At 44.3% G+C, this 25,114-nt stretch overlaps 1 protein-coding gene across 2 annotated transcripts in view; it reads left to right on the forward strand.

Moving 5' to 3' along the window:
* Positions 1 to 25,114, forward strand: part of SOBP (sine oculis binding protein homolog) — a 117,219-nt gene that overhangs the window by 76,692 nt on the left and 15,413 nt on the right. For both annotated transcript variants that reach the window (XM_065056630.1, XM_065056629.1), the window contains one exon: positions 22,844 to 24,798. In XM_065056630.1, the coding sequence (XP_064912702.1) occupies positions 22,844 to 24,796 (1,953 nt within the window). In that variant the 3' untranslated portion in view covers positions 24,797 to 24,798. The remainder of the gene's footprint in view (positions 1 to 22,843; positions 24,799 to 25,114) is intronic.

A 25,114-nucleotide genomic window follows, 5' to 3' on the forward strand; every position in this document is an offset into this window, starting at 1 on the left:
TAATTGAGCAATAAACTCTGTATTGTACTAATACTTTTTATTATGAGGAATAAACACGCTTCTTCTAGACAGGCAGAGGAGTAATTGACCACCTGTGGGCAGTCCTGAATGAACATTACCGCACATGCCACTGAAATTAATGCCTCTTTAGTCAAGACAGGAAACAGTTATTTTCTAAGATATTTTTTCTGTGGCTGGGAAGCTAACACACACAATAAGTTTCCCCTTTCTAAGGACATGGATTCCTGACTGCCAGGGAAAGAAGCGTTTGGTGCTCAATCGGTTACTGACCCTCTGCCTATCTTTGACATTCAAACCAGCAGACTCATTCATTAAATACATAAAGCAAAGGGCCAGATTCTGGCTTAAACCACGATGCCTTTGCATCACTCTGGCAATAGAAAGAAGTCTCAAAAGGTGGTGTGCTTGAAATGTATTCCTATGGCCCCTTTCTGGTGCCAGAGTGGTGCAAAGGACTCTTGAAGCGGGTGAGAATCTGTCCCAAACACAGATTTATGTAGTGTTGGAAGGCAGTGCTGGGATGTTGTGCTGGTCTACTGTGTTACAGCTGTCCTGGCACCAAGTCAGAAGGGCTGAAGAATGCTGGAAACTAAAATATCGAAGAGCTAAGAGTTTGACTCAGTAGTGAAAAATGGTATATCTTATCAGTTATTTTTCACTTTGTATTAATAACACATCCTTACAGGCACAGGGGTTGTGCAGGGCCTGGAAAATGTCTCCAGCCTTATCTTATGCATAAGACATTGTTAAAGACATTGAGTTGCTGGAGATTGTTCAGAGAAGGGCAGTGAAGCTGTTGAGGGGCCTGGAGCACAAGTCTGATGAGGAGCAGCTGAGGGAACTGGGGCTGTCCACCCTGGAGAAAAGGACACTGAAGTCACCACCTTATCGCTGTCTACAACCACCTGAAAGGAGGTAGTAGCATGGAGGGTGTTGGTCTCTTCTCCCAAGCAGCAAGTGATAGGACAAGAAGAAATGGCCTTAAGTTGTACCAGACTGGGTCTAGATTAGATTTTAGGAAAAAAAATCTTCACAAAAAGGGTTATCAGGCATTGGAACAGGCTGCCCAGGCAAGTGGTTGAGTCACCATCCCTGGAGGTGTTTAAGAGACATGTAGATGAGGTTTTTAGGGACATGGTTTAGTGCCAGTGTTACATTAACAGTTGAACTCGATGATCTTGAGGGTCTCTTCCAACCAAAATGATGCCATGATTCTGTGATTCTATATGCTATTTCTTCCTTTCTGAGAGATTGCAGGGGCTGTGTTAAGTGCTTTTCTCCCCAGTGGGAGTGCTCGGTGTATTGCCACAGGGCTCCTTGCTGTCATCTTTCTTAGTCACCACGCCACGTTCATTTAATGGGGGGTTATAGCTGATGTGTTTGCACAGTCCGGCAGTCCAGCTTTAGGCCTCTTTTTCCTCCAGCCACAAACAAAGGCTGAAAGTCTCCCTGTGACGAGGCATGGCCAAGGCCTGGATGAGTGCAAACTGTCCAAAGTTCAAACCAGGTTAGCTCAAGGTCACTGCAATTGGTGAAAGGAAATAATCAGAGGGCCTGACTGCTGACATACCCCCCACATAAATTAAGATATTTGCCCATATGGGTTATCAAAATCCTTCCTTGGGAACCTTGCTGAAATCTCAGCTGCCCTAAGTCACCACACAGCAGCAGTGACAGAAATGGTGGTTTCTTTCTGATGAGGAGCAGAGAGCTTTTCTCTCCAGTGCCACCCTGGTGAGATGTGTCCCTTTGATATCCCCAAGCTGCTGTCCCTCTGTGCCATCTCTGTGTTCAGCCAGAAGATGGGGACCAATGGGACTGTGGCAGCTTGTTTGGGTGAGCTGCAGTACCTTCTTGCATACTTGGAAAGCAGGCTGTGCTTGCCTCCATCCAATTTACTATAATCCCACCGCTGTTTGCCTCCAGCTCAGCTGAGTCAGTGTGAGTGCTTGGAGGAGCCGTCATGTAGATAAGTTTGGCCCAGTTTCCCCACCCTCGTGCTGTTATAAAAACCTGCTGAAAGCAAAACTGATTAACACAGCAGAGAAAGTAGCTCTGCTGTAAAACATTGAGGGTTGCCACTAGCGCAGGTACATTGTGAGCAGAAGTGGAAGTGTCGTTTTGAATTTTCACGGACTGACGGGCTCTGCAGTTCATGGTCTGCGCTGGCTGTCTGTGAATTCCTCGGTGCTGAGCCAGCAAAATCCTGCATGGGGAGTCTGCCTTTTATTTCCAGAGCCACTTTTTGAATGTCAGAGTGGCAGCACACTGATACCACAGTGCACTGCTACAGCAGGACTATTGTGGAGGTATTGTGTCCCTGATGTGCACAGCCCTGGTCCTGCACCAAAATCTGTCTGGAGGAATATGGGTACTCATGCCAGAGGTACGAGCTGCTGCAGGCATGGGGTCCTCCCTGTGCTCTCAGGATGAGAAAACTGCAAAAAGGGCAAATCCAAAATAGCCTGGACCTGGTTGGTTCTCCAGGAGCTCCACATAGCTCTGTCTCAGAAGAAGCATTTGGAGAGTGCCTGGGTTATGGCACGTGGAGGGAACCAGAAGTGTTTAGATTTCACATTGTGTGTTTTCTCAATGCTGCTTGTTTCCTGGGTGGGATGTGCTCCTTTTCATAGCTGTAAACACAGCGCTCGGGTGAGCTCTGGGAGCAGCCCCACACAAGGCAGGTCACCCTGAATTTGAGATGGGTGCTTCATCTGAATATATATGCAGTGAAAAGCTAGAAATGGGAAGAAGATCTATTAGTTCCTCCAGCCACGGCTTTGTTTCTAAAGTATATCAGTAATGTGCTGTAGGCTGGGAGGGGAAAGAGAAAATCACAGACTTTTCTGTAAATGGAGAAGCAGCGAGTATCACGATCTAGTCTGAGAGAAACTTCTCCACAGTCTCGACAGCGTGTGTGCTCCCTTTGACACAACCTCACTCTTCAGTGCAGGCGTTGGGAACACTTTGAAGCTGTGCCTGGCGCCTCTGCCTGTAAGCATGAAAGAGAGCAAGGAAAGGAGAGAGAAAAGGGCACAGACCTTTGGTGAGGACAGGGAAGTGATTTCAGGTTTTTGTGATACCACGCAAACCTTGCTTGTTTGGTGTCTGCCTGAGCACGATATACCCTGGAGGGTGGAGGAAATGGTAACGAGTAGAGATGGGGTGGGGGGAGCGAAAATTACCTGCAGATGTGGCATCTGAAAAAAATCCAGAGACAATGTGACTATTTTTAGCAAAAGTGCAAACAGTGATAGATGCCACAGGGCTGCTGTCACTAAAATTTGGCTATAAGCAACATATTCATATTTAAACAAGTCAGCTTTGCACATTGAAATGAGCAAACACTGTCTCTGTGCTTGTTTGTTGTGCAGAAGCCATCAGCTTCGCTCCTTATCCCTTCATTGTGGTGCTGATGCGGAGTCATTATGATGGATCGGCTGTCTATCTGTCTCTCTTATCAGCAGGGCCACAAAACGTTTATATCTTACATGGTATGATAGCCTGTTCTCATGCAACAGTGGAAAATAGGAATTTGGGGCTCCCCTTGCAAAAGTACCATTTCCTGCACAACGTTGCCATTCTGGTAAGCTCACTTGGCACAGTTTGTGCAGCTAAGCACATCCACTGTGAAACCTAACACTGGGATGCACATTAATAAAGTCACACAAAATCAGGAGAGGAGCGAGCATCAGAGAAGCTTTTGAACGCAGGGGGCAAACCGGCAAGGATGGAGTTCCTGCAGTTTCTCTCCTGCTTAGAGGGGGCCTGTGTCACCTCTGGTAAAAGGCCTCTGGCTTACACCAGCATTATACTTGGCCAATTATCTTATTTAGGAATCTTGTATATATGTAGGTCTTGAAAAGGTCAACAGCAGAGCACGGCTGGGCAGGGTTTTTTGAAGCTGTAGGACTGGAAGCTTTGCTTCTAGCATCATTAGAAAATAATTGCTTGTGAATGTCCAGGGATTTGAATCTACATGTTTGGAGCTCTGAAAAGGAGGGCAGGAAGGTTTAAACCATTATTGAAACAGCTGCTGCTAACGCTGGAGTCTCTGCAGACGCCGAGCAGAGAGGGAGCAGAGCGCAGGGGGGGCACGATGGCTGCACCTCACCTGCCTCGTTACCTCATGCTGGGAGCCCATCTCCTCGGGCTGCTCCTCTTGCAACTGTCCCCAGCACGAACACGCTTCTCCGTCCAGGATTCACGCACAAGCTGGTGTGTGTTTATCGAAAGCTGCAGTGAGGCAGGGATCGTCCCTGTGGTGCTCTAGCTGAGCTGTTTTCACCTAAGTGTATCTGCTATTCTTCCATTTTCAATGATTTTTGTTTCTTGGTTTTGGTTTTCTGCTCCTTGCAACTTTTTGCTTAGGTATTTTTTCCCCTTCTGAATGTATCTCTTCCTCCATTACTATTTTTCCTTTCTCTCAGTTTAACAATCTTCTTTCCACAGGTTCATGATAAATTACATCACATATTTTTTATGTCTCCACTTGTTTTCAAAGTTACTGTAGTCTTTGGCTCCTCAGTGCTGTTAGCTGTAGAAAGTCCCCTTCCCTAAATTTGTAAAGCCCAAATATTACTCAATGTGATTCTTACCCTCTAAAAACCTGTCACTGTTCACAGCTTGATTTCTGAGAATAACCAAACTGAGTGGCTTGTGACTCTGAGCTCAAACCCTGAGTTTCTTACAAGAAAGATTGCGTCGACGCCGGGTATTAGACCAGTCCTTAATGAGGCATCTGTTCACTCCTCAGCTCTGTTACAGATATTTCCCATGACCCTGGCCAAGTGACTTTATCTCTTTGTCTCTGCTCCCCATGCATAAAATGGGCATAATTGCACTTCCGAAGCTCATGTGGAATTGCAACGACAAATTCCTCCTGCTTGCTTTGCCTTTTCCTCATCCCTTTTGTTTGCACGATTGTCAGCTGGAATAAAGCACCACCGAATCAGAGTAGCCACTGTCAGTGCAAAGCTTGTGCTTCAAGCTACTTCCCCAGCCGCTCACCATATCCTAATGACACTGATGGCACAGAGTCGGCTTTATTGCCATTTGCAGAGCAGTCTCATGTGCTTTGAGATGCCTCCTATACAGTCTGTAAATGGCAAACAGAAAAGTATCCAAGGCAGGGTGCTTAGGAATACACAGTGGTTATTGCAGGACAAAGAGATAAAATGGCTTCTTGTGGGGCCGTTAGCAGAAAATGCCAGAAAATGCAGGGCCTTGGCAGTACCAGTAGGAGAGGGAGGCAAGGCAACTGCTCTGTTTGTAAGACCCATCTCTGGTTTTCATCCCCTTTGTCCATCCTCCTTCCCTCACCCTCCCCACTTTAGTTCTGTGACAATAACAAAATAAAGGAATGCGATGTAAAGGCATCCGTAAGGCTGTCATTGTTGCCAAGTAATGCTAATAGCACTTTCTCTCTCACATACCTGCTTCTGAACGCTAATGTCATTTAATTATTGCAATGTTGCAAATGAAGGTGCCCCCACACAAATTCAATATGGATGTAATTATTAGAGGTGGAATGCCAATTAAGCACACACCAAAAGCAAGTGGTGTATTTTTGATTTGTCATCTGATTTATTGTTGCTTACCTCACATGCCTCAGACAGCACTGCTTGAGTCAGGAGTTGAGAACCAGCTCTTCATACATAAAGCTTGCTCTTAAATCTGTGCTTCACAAGAAAGCGGCAACTGCCATGAAACATTTGTTTTTAAAATACAACCAGGAGTGTAGTTTTGAAGCATTCCCTGAACCTGAGATAAGGAACACGAGGGAGGTATGACTTTTGGTAGGCGGATACATGTCTCCAAAAGAAGGCACTGAATACGATCCCATTCACATACATAACATATGTCAAAAAGCCTTCAGTGAAAATCCAGATTATGCAGGGAGGAAAACCCAGCCTGCAACCAGTTTAAATGTGTTGGCCAAGTCAGCTAAGAAGATATACAGGCTTGGGCTTCAGTAGCTAGGGGCACATTGTCTGCCTACCAGATAATTATTGGGGTTTTCAATTTTTAGGTCTCTTCTAGCATTGCATATTTTAATTCTAGTCAGTCAGTGTTGCTTTTCGGGGTGAGGACCACAACACCAGTGGAGCATCCTGCCTTGTTGTGCAGCCTGGGCACATTTGTAATGTTCTCCTGCTCTCCCAACCTGTAAAGAGTCCTTTGAATACTGTGCACTGCTCACTATGCAAGCAGCTCATTATCCCAGGCATTTCAAGACTAATTTATAGGACATTTGGTTAATTTGCATAAGCCATCCAGTACACAGAAGATGTCTCCACAATAAAGTAATATGCCAAAATCGTGATTTATGTGAAAACACGAATACTGGGCAGGGGGGAGGGGAGAAGGCATATTTAAGAAGCTGTCACTGACATTGATGTTTAAACGAATACCTCTGATAAAAAGTCACAAAATGCTGCCTCTCCACCTATTGTATGTGAAGCTCCCATATAATTTTCTGCTTGAATTTTGCCCATCTTTTTTATTAAGTAAGATGGGATTTGATCCTTAAAACAGCCTTGAAATATGAATACTTGGTGCTGTTGGCTTTGTCTAAAAAGGAAACAAAATCCCCCAAACTGAATCCAAACTGAGGGCTGCGGGTTCCGCTATCACGGCGAGGAGCCTCACGCGGCCGCTGCTCTGATTATTACCTTGACACCAGAAACAGGAGGGCCTGTAATCCTTGAAGCAGCTGACATCTGAAGCGCTGACTCTTCCTGTGCTTTGAGTTAGTCGGTCCTTGATCTCAGTGCCTGGCATGCGAGACCGGCTTTCACTGAAACCTGACCTCGTGGTCCCTTCTTCTGCAGCCCTGTTTCTCTTCTGCCGCTCAGAAATGTGCAGCTTCTGTCCTCAGGACTCTGAATTAGAGCTGCAGGGGTCAAAGGAGCAAACAGGAGAGTTGTCATTATTGGATCCAATGCCTGTCCTTGATTTAAGTGTCCTTGGTGGGTTCTTTTGTTTTGTTTTGCCCTTTTTTTTCTTTTTTTTTTTTTAATAACAATTACAAAATAAGAGCATCACAAGAAGTATTTTAAGCAAACCTTTCCCCTGCAAGGTGACGCTGGCTCTAAGGCACGACTACTTCACCTACAGGTACAGATATTTTTGCTCCCTTCCTTGCAAAGCCAGCCTGGGATTTGAAAGTCAGGTTGGTTTCTTTCTTCTCTACCTAATATGTCTTCTGCCATTATGAGGCCTCTGAGGAGCACATTAAGTCCGTATTTACCCCTGTGCAATCTGATTAACTTCCAGAATAACTGTACAGGTGTAACTGAGATCTCAGTTTGAAGGCAGCTTTGCTCCACTTATTATAATTGGAGGAACTGTTTGCCCAGCAGCATTTCTATTAGTAGTAATGCTGTTTGAAAAGGATATAACTTAGCTGGACTTTTGGACTGAATTTGCAGGAATGCCAGCTAGAATTGCGTAAGTGAATGCATACATATCTGCTTACTTGGAAACAGAAGCTAACTTGAGCTGGAAATCACATGTAGGATAAACATGTAATCTTGATGCCATTGCTGCAGATTCATTTCCCAGGGCAGAGCTACGGTTTCAAGAGCCTGTTTCAGCATTTTATTGTTTGGAAGGTTTGAGCAGTGTTGATTGTTTGCTTTGGTGCATCATGTGTAGTTCCCGTTAGGTGCAACCTGCTGGGTATATAACATCTTATTCAGCTTGAACCAGAAGTAAATGGAAGGAAATAATGTGTTGTGGGAAGAGAAGTACTCTAGATGAAGATTTTTTTTTTCTGTTCTACATTCTGTTACTCTGTTATATCTGTTATTCTAGGGTTTGAGATCAGCACTTTCAGTTGCAAGAATTTGTTACTTTTTAAAATCAATTTGTACTACTAATGGAATAATGGACAGCATTAGCTGAAACACAATGCATTTGTTTAATAAGAACAATATGTGCCATTTTTTGGTTTACTCTCTTCCAACTTGAATCACTTTTTGCTGTTCTAGGAGGAGCACATTTTTTTCCTCTGGGGATTTACAGTTTCTCTTAGTGTTTTGATTACTTCTGAATAATTTGATAGAAAACCCCTTACACATATATTTGTGATGTACAGCATCTAGCTTGGATTTGGTTTTTGACTGATCCCTCATAGCCGAAGCTACTGTATACAACAAAAAACATTTGTAATGCTGTCAGACAGGAAAAATCTCTCTTTGGCAACTTGACTCAAATTTGTTATGTGTATAGCTCCATGAAGTTCAATAGATGTAAATACAGATTAATTATTTAAAAAGTAATAGGAAGGAATGAGCTTCCAAACATGTAGTGTTTAATTATTTAAAACCTATAATGGAATTTCAACCCTCGTGCATCCCTCAGATCTCTCGTAGTGCTTGGACAAGTGCCTGAGGTTAACTGGCATGTCCTCACTTTCCAGTCATCTCCCCTCCTGTATCACAGGGAGATAAATGTGCGTGGTAGATGTGAAGAACAGTCAATCTTTTCAGCCATGTCTACTGGTAAATATGCCATACTTAATTCTGTCTTCCTTTCCACCATTACTGTATTGCATCCTGCAACAAACCATTCCATCTGTTTCATATAAGAAGGTATGTGTGAGTGTGCAAGCGTGCGCATGTCTGTGCCCAGCCATGGAGGTCCAAATCCTAAAGTCTGGGCTTGGGCAAAGCCCCTCGTGGTTGCTGATCCCTCAGAGTGGAAAGAGCCCCATAGTAACGTTGATCTTTGTTCATATGATTGTGGTGGTTTGAGGCACCCCCTGTATGTGATTGTACGGCATATTCTACACAAATTCAGGACAACCTGATTCCCATTTCAAAAAACTGGTGCTCTAACTAGGCTAGTCAGATAAAGGGGAGCATTTTCCTCATTTTACAAGGAGGATCAAAGATACAGACTGAAAATAAGCAACATACAAGCCTCCCAGATTTAGGGAACTGCCTGAGCTCTGCAATAGATGCAGAGTTCTGCTCTGACCAGTTCAGAGCCTTAGTTAGCTTCCTGCCGTGATCCACCCTCCCAAGATGCCTACCTCTGTCCACACACCTGGGGCAGGCAATCAAAGTAAATACCTAAAATTGGGCCCTCCAGGTTATTTCACTGTGTACCTTTCTCCTTGTCCAAAATTACTCGGGAGTTTTGTGTTTGCGGAGAAGGACTTAATGCCAATCTGTTGAGTCCCATCTCAGCACCCTAAGTACATAACCTTCCTTCTTTTACTGCTGTAAGTCACTGGATGAGGAGCACTTGACCTGGGGTGAGTATTAAAGAAAGGCCATTACAAGAAAAGCAAACATTTCAATTGCACTGAACAAATATGCAGTTAGGAGTCTTTGTATGCGATGGCTACTGGTCTTCATTTGCCAGCCAGATCTCAGCTGGTTTGATGAGGAATATTTCCAGTGCTGCTCTACCCTGTGAAATGACAAGTGGGATCAGAAGGAGTGTTGTGGAAAGACCTAGGGAAGGAAAAGGGGCTGGAGAAAGCAAGACAGAGTTAGTCCTTCATGAGGAGGACTGTGAGGAGCATAGTACGTTTGAGAGCCTTGCTTGTGATACACTTGCAGGGTGAGGGTTTAAATACATTGATTTCTTTTGTCCTTGTGTGCAGCTTCCACATAGCTGCTTTGTTGCGCATGTCACACAATGAGAAAGTCATCTGCATGATCTTGTAAGTATGAAAGGGTTTGCCACAATGCATTTACACAATAAAATCTATGCAGCCACAGCATGCATCGTACGTACAGGCAAGGAATGAGTGCCATCTACAGTAACACAATGCATTGCTAAAGGGTCCTCTGTAATTGTGTTCTTTACAGAATAGCACGCCTGATGCCTTCTGCTGTAATGTACGCTCCTTGGTGAGAAATTAATACTTTGTGCCAAATTCAGCTCTCAGTTACAGGGTTCAAATTGGGAAAACAACACTGGCTTCGGTGGAGTTATCCCAGATTCATCCCGGGGTTACTAAGAATAGATTTGATTTATGTAAATAGCCGGGTGTCAGGTACGCTCCAGTGCTAAACACTTTCTAAACAGAGGTATAAGTAAGACATATTCTCTCTTTTCTTTTGAGTAGAAAAGACCTAGTGGGACTTTTTTCCCACATCCATGCCCTACTTAGAGGTAGGTGTAAATCACCAAGGAAGAAGGTGTATTTTCCTTCACTTGAGAACCAGCAGATGTTTTGGGCCTGACAAAAGCACTGTAGTGGGCAGCAGGGTACATGGAGAGCTGGTCCGCCCTCCCTGAGATGTCGGTTGTCAGTGCAGCTGGGTGCTGCCGGCCACCCTGGCGGCCAGTGGGCTCTGTCGGAGGAAGCCTGGCTTCACGGCAGGAATGTTCCTAGTAAAACAAGAGGGGCATTAGCAGAAGACAAGGAAGTTTTCACACACATTAGTTCACCATATGTTTGGCTCTAGGCTGCAGTTTCAGACCTTTATAGCTCCTCATTTATTATTTTTAAGGCTAAAATACTGGAAAACAGTGGTTTAAGATAGCTAGGGACCATAATAGTCATGGTAAATCCTACCTACCAGAGACAGAGCAATTTTTTTTCTTCTTCTTTTTATTTTTTCTTTTTTACTTTTTATTTTTCCTTTTTTCTATTTCTATTTCTATTTCTATTTCTATTTCTATTTCTATTTCTATTTCTATTTCTATTTCTATTTCTATTTCTATTTCTATTTCTATTTCTATTTCTATTTCTATTTCTATTTCCTTTTTTCTATTTTCTTTTTGTCCTCTTTTCTCCTTTTTTCTTCTTTTTATTTTTTCCTCTTTTTTCTTTTTTCCTTTTCCTTTTTTTTTTTAATATTTTCCTTTTGTCTTTTTTCTTTCTCCTTTCTTGTTTCTCCTCTCCTCTCCTCTCCTCTCCTCTCCTCTCCTCTCCTCTCCTCTCCTCTCCTCTCCTCTCCTCTCCTCTCCTCTCCTCTCCTCTCCTCTCCTCTCCTCTCCTCTCCTCTCCTCTCCTCTCCTCTCCTCTCCTCTCCTCTCCTCTCCTCTCCTCTCCTCTCTTTCTTCCCCTTCCCTCACTATTTGGAGGATGCACAGGCTGTTGCATCCCCCATCTTCTCTTTTCCCTGGTTCTTATTTCAGTCTTACCTGCTCCATCTGGGACTGCCCAAGAGTGAGTTTAACAGTTGCTCAGAATAAGCCTCTCTCCACTGGTGATTTTGTGCTAATAGAAGGGGGAAGGGGAGCTGGGTCTGTACCAGCGGGCTCTGGGTTTCAGCCAGAATCAGTGCCTCACAGCAAGAGAAACGAGAGGACGCAGAATGCTTCCTCTGTGTGCAGCAGAGCAATTTCCCTCTCTTGGCTTCATCTTCTCCAGCCCCCAACTCCAGAGGAAATGGGAAAATGAATTCCACTCTCCATGCCCAATCTGCGAGAGATGTGACACGTCTCGGTCCTGGGCTGAAACTGAAGTGACACGCTTTTCCTTGATCCAGGCAGATTTTGGATCCAGCCCAGGGTTGTTCTAATCAAATGTGGTTTCCAGAGAGAGGGCTGCTCTTTAAACAACGTATTCTGGGACGCGGGGTGGTGCTTACCATTACGAGTGGCAAAACTAGCAATTCTCAAAGTGTGAATCACACGCAGTCAAATCTGGAACAGTTTTGACTCCCTTCAAAGCTCTATAGACTAAAACCCAGCAACACTCCTTTTGGAAAGTTTGGATTTTTTTTCACCCGTTTTATACTAATGGTCAGGTCAATCTTTCCCTGATCAAGTCAATTTTTTCCTAACATTTATTTTTCCAAGTAAGCAGCTGATGCAGTCCCTCAGGGATTTTATATGTTTGGGAAAGGTGGGGAAATATGTGTGGGGCTCTAACCCGGGTAGACTGTGAGACTCAGACAGTTCTACTGCAGCTCACACTATGGCCATGTATATGTTAGAGCACATAGTATAATGGGTCCTGGCCTGTAAATATTATTGCATGAGGAAGATTACCATGCAATAATAGAGGCTGAAGATGCCTGATCTATACAGATAGGTGGGAAAAACCTCATATATCTATATATAGATATATAAAAATATGTATAAACCACCATATATATATTCCAAAGTACCCAGAGACTTCTATTCTGTAAGGTTCTTGCTTGTACAAGAAAAAATCAGAAGAAACAACACAAAAATCTGTGAGAGTTATGGCATAGGTGAGAGAAAGAATTGGGCTTAGAACCCTTCACTACAGGTAAATAAAGATTTCTTAGTGTTTCACATTGCATTCCTACTTGCTATTCTGCGGACTAATGATATTTCAAATCTGGATTACAGTAATATTCTCTAGACCCAATAATAGTACATTTAGGTCTGAGTGATTTAATGGCTGTTCAGTGGTAATTTCGGTCCAGGTGAAGCAGTATTGGCCTTCAGCAATGCCTTAGGCTAAAAGCATCATGTGTTAGCAAAAAACATTAACCTGCCCCTCAAACCTCCTCATTATTACATTTATAGTCCTGTCAACCAACCTATGAGCCACTAGAAACATAGCGGAGGGGGTTTTATTGTTATTTTTATATTCTCTTGAATATTAAAAAGAAAATATGTTTGAGAAAAATACATATAAGATATTACTAGATATAAATTTTAGACAAATGAGCATGGGTTATTTTCCATCTCACAATATTACTTTGCTATATGACCAGAATAAAGTTTCGTTCAGAAAAAAAAGGGTGAACATGTTTATTCAGATACTGAATAAAGAAGTGGATTAATGAAAGACTATAACTCTTTATCTGGCTTCTGAAGTTATCTGTAGACATGGTAGCATGAGATTGTCAAGGCTGAAGATTTCTCATTTGGGGAGATTTGGTCACTCGGTAAGTGAGGTGCCCCTTTCCTCTTTTGCCTCTAAGTTTTCCTGTACTTAACAGCATACATAATTCTCAAAAGAATTAGACTGAAATATTTCCACTGCTAAATGCTCTCAATTTCCTTTTCTGTTCCTGATTGCTGGGGCTGGATGCAGGGAGTGCGGCAAAGCCTCCTATATACAGGCTCTTTCCTCAGTGCACCAGTTGACAGCTGCTCTGCAGAAGAAAACTTCTGTGGCTGGTGCTTGGTCCTGTTCTCCTGTCCCTGCACCCCTGCGGAGGAGTGAGGAGCTCCTGGCACAGCAATGGTGCTGGCCCTCTTATCTGTCCCCTAAAGAGGGGCTGGTGGTGGTTCTCAGCCCAGGTCCCTGCACCTTGGGCACCCCAGGGATGGAGAAGCTGCTCTGCTGCCTCATGTAGCTGAACATGTAGAAACCTAAACTGTGCAATGGTTCTCAAGGACATAGAGGTAAATGTTCTCCTGAGGAAAGAAATGCATTTCCACTCTGAGAGGAAGGAGGGCTATTTCCTAGTGAGACCTTCCTCTGCTGCCCCAAAGAGATGGCAGTCACTGGACACTGTGAGGAAGTACTTCTAAGCTCCAGAAATGTTTTTCCAGCTGCTAGCTTTATTTTCTTTCCTTTGCTTTCCAGAATATTCAAAGCTGACAGTTCTTGTCCTGTTCTCAAGGTGTTTATGACACTTCTCACTGCCAATCCTTTGCATGGCTTTAGTGGCAGCAATTTGAGGAGGTACATTCGTGTCATCTTTAGGAAGAAGCAAAGCTCTCACTGTGGCACTAACAGCTTAAGGATCATAAAACAAAACCTCCTGTCGTAGTTCACCAAGACACTCAGCTTCACCTACTCAACACAGTTGTTGCTTCTGGCTGCTCAGTTTTTCCCCAGATCATTTCAGGACCAGGGGAAGCTTAAGAATGCACATCATGGGAAGTCTTGGCCTGGAAATCAGGTGTCAGAGCTCAGGGTGACCAGTGTCCACATAACCTGAAACTGCTTGCCTGACCGGCAAATATGTCTGTGCTGCTGGTCTGCTGAGGTGGCTTCTCCCACGGCCACCCACGAGCTAAGGGCCGGGAGGAGCATGGTGCAGACACTCCGCTGACTCCACACATCCCGGTGTTCAATTTGGGCTCACAAGGAGGTAGGCTACAGACACACTTGAATGGTCTCCTGTCAGATCAGGTTAAGTCTGGAAGAGGAACTGCCTCTTGGCCTTTTTGTGTGAACACAACACTGTGCAAAAGTTGGGTGACTGCTTGTGAACCTATGGCAGCCATCTGATGAGCTTGAGGCTTGGTGGGAGCTGGAGGGTTGAGTTTGGGACCCAATGGCTTGAGCTGGGGTTTGGTCTGCCCCACAGTCTCTTGCATGACATAGTTATGCTCATAGGCCATTGGACTCTCAATGGGATGAGGTTTCTTGGGGCCTGCATTACCCTTGACTTCGGGCTTAGGTGTTCTTTAGGCATTTCTGCAATATTAGTCTTGGTGAGACATGTTGTCTGTTCTGCTGAGGGAGTATAAGGCCTCTGCCTCTCTCTCCCGCTCTTGCCCTTCTTTCATCTTATGTATTACATTAATTTTATCTAGGACTTATGTCACTGCCGGAGTGGTGGCTTTAGCCAGTACTGAAGCAGCAGTGCAGATGTGCCCTGTAATCAGTTCTTCTGTGGTACAAGTGTAAAAACCCCACATTATGGATTTGAAGGTTTAAATGCTGTTATTGTCCCATTCTGTGTTATTTCAGCCAGAAAGGTTTCTGGGGAGAAGAACTTCCCTCTTGGCAAGGCCCACCTCACACAACATTGATTCTCCCTGAAGTTTCACCCACCATATTGTGGGCTTAACCAGTGGTTTCAGATCCAGAGTTCCTCCTGTGGTTTCAAAGCCTCAGGCTGAAGTTGAAAACACAGAGCTCAGCTGTATATATACAAAATCAAATATATAGCCACTCTGATGAAATGCAACCCAACCTGGATTTCCACCAGGCATTAACATAACTTACATTTGTTGCTTTTGGCTGGGAACATTAAAAAGCCCCCCAACACAAAGGAATGCAAGGACTTTGAGAAGACAATGTTTTAAATACCACTGATGACAACTGCAATGATTCAAAAAAATTAAATCGATTTATCATTAGCCATTAATTACCAAATAGCTCTATTTTCTCCTTATGCTTCACGTAGCATAATTAGGATGAAAAATGGAGACAGAGTGGGTCTTGCATTTAGATGACATAAAGTCAGTATTTGCTTCTCAGAAAATGGTGGTAAAAATTTTCAGGAGGCTAAGAAGTTCGGGAGAGTTATGTCAGAGGAAGGAAAAGCAAGCAAGCAGGCAAGCTTTGGTCTCTTTTTAACAGAGAGAACCTTGTCATAGGACAGTTTTAAGTTGTAGGCAACTGCAGTATTCTGTTTTGTCAACTGTTTTTGTACAAAGCTCCAAACATTGTAGAAATCTGTTTTCCTTCACACCTAGCATCGCTACAAGCTATATTGTAACCACACTCAGTGTGTTAGAGCCTGCCTCGAGGTTCCTTCACAGCAGGTTTCAGCTGGAAAGATTTTTTATTTTTATTTTTTATAATAATCACTCCAAATGAAGCAATTGTTGTAAAAAATTATCGCAAGAAAAATGCTGCCACAACAAACATGCTGAATGCCTTGCCATAAGCACATCGAATGGTGTTCGAGGCTGGATAACTTAGAGCCACACTTCACATTATACCTGTTACTAGTATTGGTTGAAAGAGCATCACTTCCTAGTCACAAAAGATGAGGCAGGGTCTTGGTTACAATCTTCTTGAAAGTAGATGCTGTGAACTTCCCTCCCGCTTTGGGGACAGTCCGCATCCCTGCCAGGGACCCCCAGACCAAAGCCCCCTCCTCATGGGCCAGCTTGCAGTGGCTGTGGTGCTGGACACACAGACCCCTGTGTACCCTGCTCAGGCACCAGCTGTGCCCTGGGCTACCCAGTCCCTCTCAGGACAAAGCCTGAACAGGTCCAGGGTGGATTATGGGGACTTCATTCTGCTCCCTGTACCTCTCTTCCAGCTCAGAGGGCTGGGTACCTGGGCAACTTTTAATATTAATCCTTTTTTTCTGAGTCAGAAAATGCTGAATGGGAGACTCCAGTACCTCAGAACAATCTTTATGTCAAACAAATTGCCATGTGTTTGTGTGCTAACAGCTGCGTGGTGCCTTCCTGACCCCGCAGGGGCTTTGCTTCTCCTGGGACAGCTCTGCTGGGGGATTCCCAGGCAGTGAGCGGGGCAGGGGTTGAAGAGTCGGGTACAGACTTCCAAGGGGTCAGTCCAACCCAGAAGCCAATGGGGCCGCAGCTTCTCTGTGCTCACAAGTGTGTAATATGTAAAGACTCGAGGTAACAGCTCTTGCCCCAAAGTTCCTCCATGCTCTGTCATGCAGCAGGCTGCTGAGATGGGGCCATGGCAGGGATTTAGCATTGCAGGCGGTATCTACAAGGGGATTTCTTTAGATATTACCATATTACCATTACCTTTTAGGTGACTTGCTCCAAAGATGAGCCTTGATGGTAGGTAAAAGGAAGAAAGCAGGGAGGGAGCAGGCAGCCGCATTGCCCAATAAGCTGGGGGAACTGGTGAGGACAGCTGAGAGAGGTGTCGCACTCCTTTACCTTTTAAAGATAGTTAGGCACATAGTCCTCCAGAACATGCAGATCTGGGTTTCTTTCCTTCTAACAGACTGAATTTTCCCCTGGTGTCCTGTGGGAGTGTTTCCAGCCTTGCACAGGGGACTGGGTGGCAAGGTGCCTTGGTGTTCATGCTGTGGTAGCTGCTGGGTGATCTGCAAAGGGTCTGACTGAGCTGTGTGTAAGAGAACTAGTTGTGGTTCGTTTGGCTGTTTACTAGAAGCCTCTGTATGTGTGTTTCAAGACACGTACTTATTTCTAGATTGCTGCTGCATCAAATGTTTGGCAGCCTTCAAAAAATTTAAGCCCTTGCAGAAAAACATACAGCTGGTATGTTGGGTTCTTACTTGGCTGCAAGGCAGGAGGGAAGGGGGTTATCTCCTTGCCTTGTGACTTTTGGAATGGGGTGGGAGCCTCTGCCTCCACGCCTCACACATTCTGGGTGGGTGGCAGGGTCACAAACTGCAGGGAAGGGCCTTGGACACAGTCTAGGCTCAAAGGAAAGGCAGCCAGGGCCAGAATGGGCTACAGGGAGTGTACAGTGGTGTCCATGTAGCCAGAACGTGTGCCTCAGCATATATGAAGAGACAGCAGTTGGATACCACAGTGGGAAAAGGGAGCAGAAACTACCCAACAAAGATGAATACATTAATTTTATGCCAGGAAGTGAGGCTTTGCTAATCTTCAGCCCTGTGTTTTGACATCCTTGATAAGAGCCTGGTCCTCAGAATGGGATGCAGCCCTCCCTTGTGCAAGGTGTCCCACAATGGCCTTCCCCTGAACAAGGAGAGGGCCTTTGTTCGTCACCCTCTGGTTCCAGAGAAGCAGATAGATAAAAAATAATGAAATACGTGGAGAAGCTATCTTTGCACTAGTGACCACTTTCTGTCCTCTCACTAAGCTTTACCAGGGAGATTATATTAGTCCAAAATGCTGTGTATAAGGAACAGGCTGTCTTTTATTGCAGTGGTGGTGTTTGCATATTACTTATTCCTCTTTTTTTCTCGGGCTGATGTAAATACCTCTGCAGACAAATTTTAGCAATTGTATTTCTTAATGAAGTGGTGTCTGACACTAGATTATTGTTCAGAGGTTAGTGGTGGACTGCACTAATGGGTGAACTTTGTACCTGCATTTGACAGCTGATTTACGTATTAATTATCCTGTGCCTAAAGCCCAAGTGTGGCCCTTTTCAAGCGCAGCAGGATGCCTGTGTTGTGCCTGCCAGGCAAGCTCATGGCCACGTCTGGACTCCACTGTGGACGTTTCTGTCAAAATAAAAATATGGATGCCAACAGGACTGGCTTTCTTCTCCCCTTCTTTTTATTACAGAAATCTGAGTGTTACAGGATTCCTCGGTCCTGGCTTCCTCTGTGTTCCCATATCGGGTGCGAATAGTGTTTCTGCTGATGTGGTGTCTTCTGAGTCGTCCCCTGGTGTAGATTGCTGCGTGTTTCACAGGAAAGCGGATGAATGATATCAAGTCATTGAGCTTATAAGTAGCGCACTGGCAACCCGCCACTAAAATATAAATACATTAAACGTACTGAAGGAAATGTTCATTCTGTTGTTTAGCGTTGGACATGCCCCAGTTAGGTAAATTTAATCTTCTTGAGGGTTGTTTCGTTACAGCTGAATGAGATATGCAGTTATCTTATTACTGGTCTTTCTGTCATTCAGGGTTTGTGTTCTGGCAGTGGCACTGTGAAGTGTGCTTACCCAGGAGCGGTTCTAGGTGTATTTTCCAAGGGACATGAAGGTGTGTAGGGGATCTGTTATCACCTTCCAAGGTCTGACCCTTTATCTCAGAAATGTTCAGTCTCCGTGTCAGTCACACCACTACTGATCCCACCTCCTTTTGGGTAGAAACCTACAAAATGGTTGCTTTGCCTGCATTTGTTAGGAAATGTCTGAAACTCAGCCTCACAGTGTTTACATCTTTCGCATGTATTTCTGCTGCAGTTCCTTCCAAAACCCATGGCTGTGCCTCTGCTCCTGTTGAGGTCGGGGGCAAGGCTCCTGCCAACTCCAGGGTGAGCAGAGACCGGCGTTAAGCATCAGACCCAAAGCCGATTGATTGCATTAAAGAGGAGCCTCTGTGCTGTTTTCCACGGGTGCTGGGTCAGGCCCTCCAAACATGACCCCGCAGCATTAACTCTCCTGACTAATCCCGCTGAAATCCAGGGAGCTGCTCCCCTGCATAAGTGCTACCATACCCAATGCACAGCATTAACACTCTACAACAGTTTAGCTCTTCTCTTGGTTGTGTGATGAAGGGGAAGGATGAAACAGGAAAAGGGAAGCAGAAGGAATAAATGAACAGGGGGATTTTGAGCTGGTTGTGAAGAATGATGACGTTCTGTGCGGAATGCGAGTACTTAAAAAAGTAAGACATTGGCTGTGTATTTTACAGATAAGAAAATGTTATTTTATTGAACGGAAAGATATATAAGTTTCACCTATCACATCTGAACTAATCAGCGTAGGCTTTTAGAAGCAGTCTGTAATTACACTGAGCATGTCATTAGTTAGATGTAAAATGAATTATATTGCTCCATTTTATTACCTCTAGTGATATAGCCATTTGTATCATAAATTCATTGACCTCATCTTAAATGATCAATCTTGTAAGATAGACTTGATTCATTAATTCTTAAGTGACATTTTTTCTCCTTCAGTAATTTCCTCCTCATTGTAGAGACTGGTTTTCTGTCTTTTAGTATGGTATTGTAAGGTGTCGTATTACCTGTATATGACATGCACATTTTATACCTGTATCTTAAATAAGCAGCATAAACTGATTGCATAGATAGATAGATAGAAAAGAATTAAATGCATGGATATAGTAGATAGAGATTTCTCACTGACGTTAACTTCAACACTTTGAGATGTTGTATAAAATCACTGAGATAATTATTAGAGATTGGGTCTATCCAGGATGTTCAGAGGAACAGAATCACTGCCTTTAATTTCTGTGGCTTTAATTAATTTTTTCTAGTGATAAAATATACAGAGTGATCTGTGATCGATATGTGAGTGAGGTAGGCAGACTTCAGAGTTTCTTGTACCTCAGTGAATTATTGAAAACAGGAGAAATCAGTATAGAATATCTAAGTAGGATTTCTGAATATTCTACCAAGGAAGAGAAAACATTTGTTTAGCTAGGAGTGACACAGGAACCCACTTGAGATAAATAAATCAATACAGCAATAAAACACTAAAGTATTTCAGTGAATTTTTCAACTGATAACTAGTAAAAATTAAGGGATTAGAAAAGATAACACAAATTATGCCAAAAGATTTTTTTGGGGTTGTATGTTTCTTTCGGTCTATTTAATAAAGTCACCAGAGTCTCTTCCTAGGAAGATAAGGAGGCTGCTTTTATTCTCTGCTGTTTCCCTCAGGTGCTTCTTTGGCAGCAGGCTTACAGGTTTGTTTCCTTCTTTTGCCCCAAAGGAAGGGCAAGTCTTAGCTGCACCATCCCAGAACTAAGTCAGGGTTGCAGCTGCATCTGTAGGCCTTGCAGCAGCTGCCTCCAGGACTGGTCTCTTCCTCATCAGACACTGTTTTGGTGGGTGATGAGATGGGGTGGGCTTCGTCCTGCCCCAGCCTGCCCTGGGAGCCAGCTGGGAGCTCCTGGTGTCTCTTTGTGCAGCTCTTGGGGTACCTGCAGGGAGCCCCTGCCTCTTTGCACAGCCCCTTGGAGCGACAGCATAGCCTGCAAGCAGCAGCGGGAGCACAGTGGTTAACATCCTGATTCTGTACGTGAAAAACAGATAGTGTGTTCTGTCTACAGCAGTGAGCTCTTGATCAAAAATAACTTTAAATTCAGCAGTTTTACTGAGTTAAATAGTACCTTATTAAGTCACGGTGGAGACTCACAAATTCCTCTTTTGTCTGCTTGGAAAACAGTGGCAAGCCAGAAAATTTCAGGTCGATTATAAGATGTTTTCATCAGATGATCCTGTGCTGACTTGCCAGGTGGGTGGCAAAACCCATAGCCATGCAAATACCCGAGATGGTTCAGTGCCCACTGCTGCATGTTTGCACTATTTGTGGTGAGGGGTTGCCCAGCTCCAGAGCTGTATTTGATGGCCACCACTGAGCCTTCCCGTGGGGAGTGGAGGGAGAGCTGATTCCAGGTAAAACCCGGGGGCCCTTGGAAGTGGGGGTGCCCCCTCTTTGCCTTGCTCCACACACTCCTGCTTCCCATCCACCCTGTGCCTTGGGGGGATGTGTGTGCCATGGCAGCAGTATCTCAACTCTTCTGTGCGTTTGACGGCCTTTTTGTCCACATTTTTTCCACATTTATCGTCAATGTGTGTTCAATGCAGGGCTGGCTTTTTTTCCTTGTGTGGGGCATCGTGCTGGAAATGTGCCTGTCCTAATGCTGCACGCATCGAGCAGCACCAGCACCCCCTCTGCTTTATCTTACGTGGCATTGTGTCTGTGTGCTCAAGTTAAAAATCCAGGCTCTGCATTCCCAAACTTCAGGGGTGACTTAATAGTTGCCGGTTCTCAAGTGATTATTTAGTTTGATTTAAATGTGGGGATAAAACTTCGTGGTAGAGAAAAGGAGCGTGTGTGTGAGCGTGTGAATGAGGTGGGGAGGCAGGAGAGGGAATCAAATAGCAACTTGACCGGATAACCAAAAGGTTGCAGAGTTAAAATAAATGGGCTAATAGCCATAGCATGTAGTGTGTGTATATGTGTGTGTACATATATAATAAGGATATATTACTGAAAACTCAAAAATGTCACCACTGTTTATATTAAAGGAAAGCTGAGAGTTAAATGAGATGGGTAATCAGATGCCCGACATATGTTGTTTTGAATTGTTTATATGGCCAATAGTTATTAAAATTAATTATCCTTTTAATGCAATCTTTTCACTTTTTTTTTTTTGCCTTTTTTTTTTTGGTACAAAAGATACAGTCATTTCAAAACAAGCTAATATGGGCTATTTGGAAAAGGCAGAACAAACAATACCAGGATGTATTCTGACATGGTCATAGGCTTAACATGCTGATAGAAATCACCAAAAATCTCTGTCAATGGAGTATTTTGAGAGCTAATGTAAATGACAAAAATTGGGTTTTTGTGTGTGTAAAATTCTGTCAAAAAAGTAAGGCACTGAAAAATCTGACATCTGTTTATCTGTTTATAGCTATGGCAAGATTACTCATATTAATTCTTGTTTAAAATGCCATATGAAGGAAAGGCATTTGTGCAAACAAGAGTCATATTTGAATTGTAGATCATGTCTTCACCATCTGTGAGAGCTGTTGGTGTTGCAAAATTAATGTGTTAATGAAATCACAATAATTTCTCTGAAGTAATGGATTCTGAAGCCTAGAATGACTATTTTTTGAACTTTGGTGTCTAGTGGTTTACAACTGGGAAAACCTTTCACAGCTTAATTAGTTCTGCAGCCTTACTTTAAAAAAAAATTGGCTATGCCTCCACCACACCAATAGTAACACAGAAAAGGATTAACTGCAAAGCAGAGAAACAAAACAAAAAGGAGCCTGCAATTCAAACTTTTTGCCATAGTATTTGAAAAGTTGCTAAATAGGCCTTTGCTTGCCAAGAAGTTTTACTCAAAGTGACTTGTACCCAGGAGTGGGCAGGCAGCTCAGAAAATAATTCCAGCTTGCCAAAACATCACAAATTGGGACTATTTGAACCTTACACAAATGTCCTGACTATTTCCAAGTCTTGGAATGAAGGGCAAAGGATGAATGATGCTTTTTGCTTCGTGACGCCATTTTAAAATGCCACACCTTTCCCTACTTACTATTTGATACCCTTAATAGAGTACTAAATGTTGCAGTGTACTGCAGTGTAGTAGAAATGGTTTGCATGCCTTTCCAGCAGTTTTCTGAGTCCTTTTCCAGTTATCATACTCCTTGTGTAGTACGGCATCTCGAGTGGTACAGGTGTGCTTAGATTACCACCAAGGAATAATCACAGCCATACTCATCTGGATTTTGCATACTTACATATGTGTGCTATAACAGTTTATGCCAGCTGAGGATTCTTCTCTGTGGTATGGTTTTAAGATAAATAATGTACTGTATAAGGTAGAATTGAGATCATGGGAGCTAGAAAAGAGAGTGGCATTCAGTTCACTGAAATTTTAGAGAAAAAAGCGCATAGTTTTCACAAATGTCACTATTGTTTTTTCTGCTAGAAAAATAATGTGAGTATTTCGAAAGCAACTGAAAAATGACTTTTAAAATAACACTGTGAAGAGAAGATTGCTTTTCTTACCTGATTTGATTTTATTACTGTGTTGTAGGTATGTGACTGGTGTAAGCACATAAGACACACAAAAGAGTATCTGGATTTTGGGGACGGGGAAAGAAGGCTTCAGTTCTGCAGTGCAAAATGTCTCAATCAGTACAAAATGGACATTTTCTACAAAGAGACACAGGCCAATCTTCCAGCTGGACTGTGCAGTACATTACATCCTGCAGTCGAAAATAAAGCAGAAGGCACTGGGGTGCAGCTGCTGACTCCAGATTCTTGGAATATACCGCTAGCAGATGCTCGGAGAAAAGCCCCATCCCCAGCGTCTGCAGCTGGCCAAATTCAAGGTCCTGGACCATCAGCGTCTACCACTGCCTCTCCGTCTGACACTGCCAACTGCTCTGTCACTAAAATCCCCACGCCAGTTCCCAAACCTATTCCCATCAGTGAGAATCCAAATATTCCACCAGTTTCTGTCCAGCCACCTGCTAGCATTGTGCCTCCAATTGGTGTCCCACCTCGCAGTCCTCCCATGGTGATGACAAACCGTGGGCCAGTTCCTCTGCCCATATTCATGGAACAGCAAATTATGCAGCAAATCCGTCCACCATTTATTCGTGGGCCGCCTCACCATGCCTCAAATCCTAACAGCCCTTTGTCAAATCCAATGATTCCTGGAATCGGTCCCCCACCAGGTGGTCCCAGAAATATGGGTCCCACCTCTAGCCCCATGCACAGGCCGATGCTTTCCCCTCATATCCATCCCCCCACAACACCAACCATGCCTGGGAATCCTCCAGGCTTGTTGCCGCCTCCTCCTCCCGGAGCTCCTTTGCCCAGTCTTCCCTTTCCCCCTGTCAGCATGATGCCAAATGGTCCTATGCCTATGCCACAGATGATGAACTTTGGATTGCCATCCCTCGCCCCGCTGGTGCCACCCCCAACTCTACTAGTGCCATATCCTGTCATCGTCCCTTTGCCCGTCCCCATCCCCATTCCCATCCCCATCCCTCACATCAACGACTCCAAACCCCCCAATGGCTTCTCCAGCAATGGTGAAAGCTTCATTCCGAGTACCTCCAGCGAGACGCCTGGGGCAAAGTCAACCAATAGCTCTTCATCCCCTCGAGAGTCAAAGCAAGGGTCATCTAAATCTTCTGACTCGTCACCGAGCTGCTCAGGCCAGTCCCTAAATCAAGCTCAAGTGCTTCAGGAGCACAGTAAAAATGAAGTTGTTGACTTGACTGTCAGACCTAGTAGTCCAGTGAACAGTAAATTTGGTTTCCCCAGTGTGCTACAGGGTCCACAGGATGGTGTGATAGACCTAACAGTAGGCCACCGATCTAGGCTGCACAATGTTATCCACAGGGCTTTACACGCCCAAGTGAAAGTTGAACGTGAACCTAACAGTGTTGTGAATTTGGCTTTCGGTAGCTCAGACAAAAGGAACTGCAGTGACTGCAGGGACAACTGCAGCCCAGTTGACTCAAAGACGTTACCATGCAGTGACGGAGCCCACTGCTGTCCCGTCTCCTTGGCCTCCGGCACACCGGGACTGGAAGCTGGTGCAGCGGTGTGCAACGTCATTGTGAATGGCACGAAGAACATGGAGGGTTCCAAGAACCCGGAGCTGCCCCAGGAGCCGAAAAAGCCGCAGCCCCCAGAGGAACTGGCGGTGAGCGAGCTGGAGTCTGTTAAGGAAAACAACTGTGCATCAAACTGCCACCTTGAGGGAGATACTGGCAAGAAGACTGGGGAAGAGCCCCTTGCCGGGGGAGACAAACAGGACCCAAACCTTAACAATCCAGCAGACGAGGACCATGCATATGCTTTGCGGATGCTGCCCAAGACAGGTTGCGTGATCCAGCCTGTGCCAAAACCAGCAGAAAAGACTGCTATTGCGCCATGCATTATCTCAACGCCAATACTCAGCACAGGGCCAGAGGATCTGGAGCCACCATTGAAAAGGAGGTGTCTCCGAATTCGAAATCAGAATAAGTAAAGGTTTGTGTAATTGCTACTGCCTTCTGTGTGAGTAGAATGAGTATTTTCAGGTATCAGATCAGACTCATGTGGGTGTGGCCTTTGTGAAGCAAAAAGATGGAGATTCTAATTTATCAGCACTTTCAGAAAACTTATGGTATTTATGTTTTAATATTGTTCTTTGTGTTGTATTGCATCTGTACTTGTCAGTACTCCATCCATCAACAGCCTCATTACATTTTTGCTCACAGAACATTTTGTGATGGTGCTGACTGTGAAGTTATTGTTCTGTGTATGTCAAAGTCAGTGGTTTTCTGCCTTGGTTTAGGTCTGGGCC

Source organism: Columba livia, chromosome 3 (assembly GCF_036013475.1).
Source record: "Columba livia isolate bColLiv1 breed racing homer chromosome 3, bColLiv1.pat.W.v2, whole genome shotgun sequence".
Lineage (NCBI taxonomy): Eukaryota > Metazoa > Chordata > Aves > Columbiformes > Columbidae > Columba > Columba livia.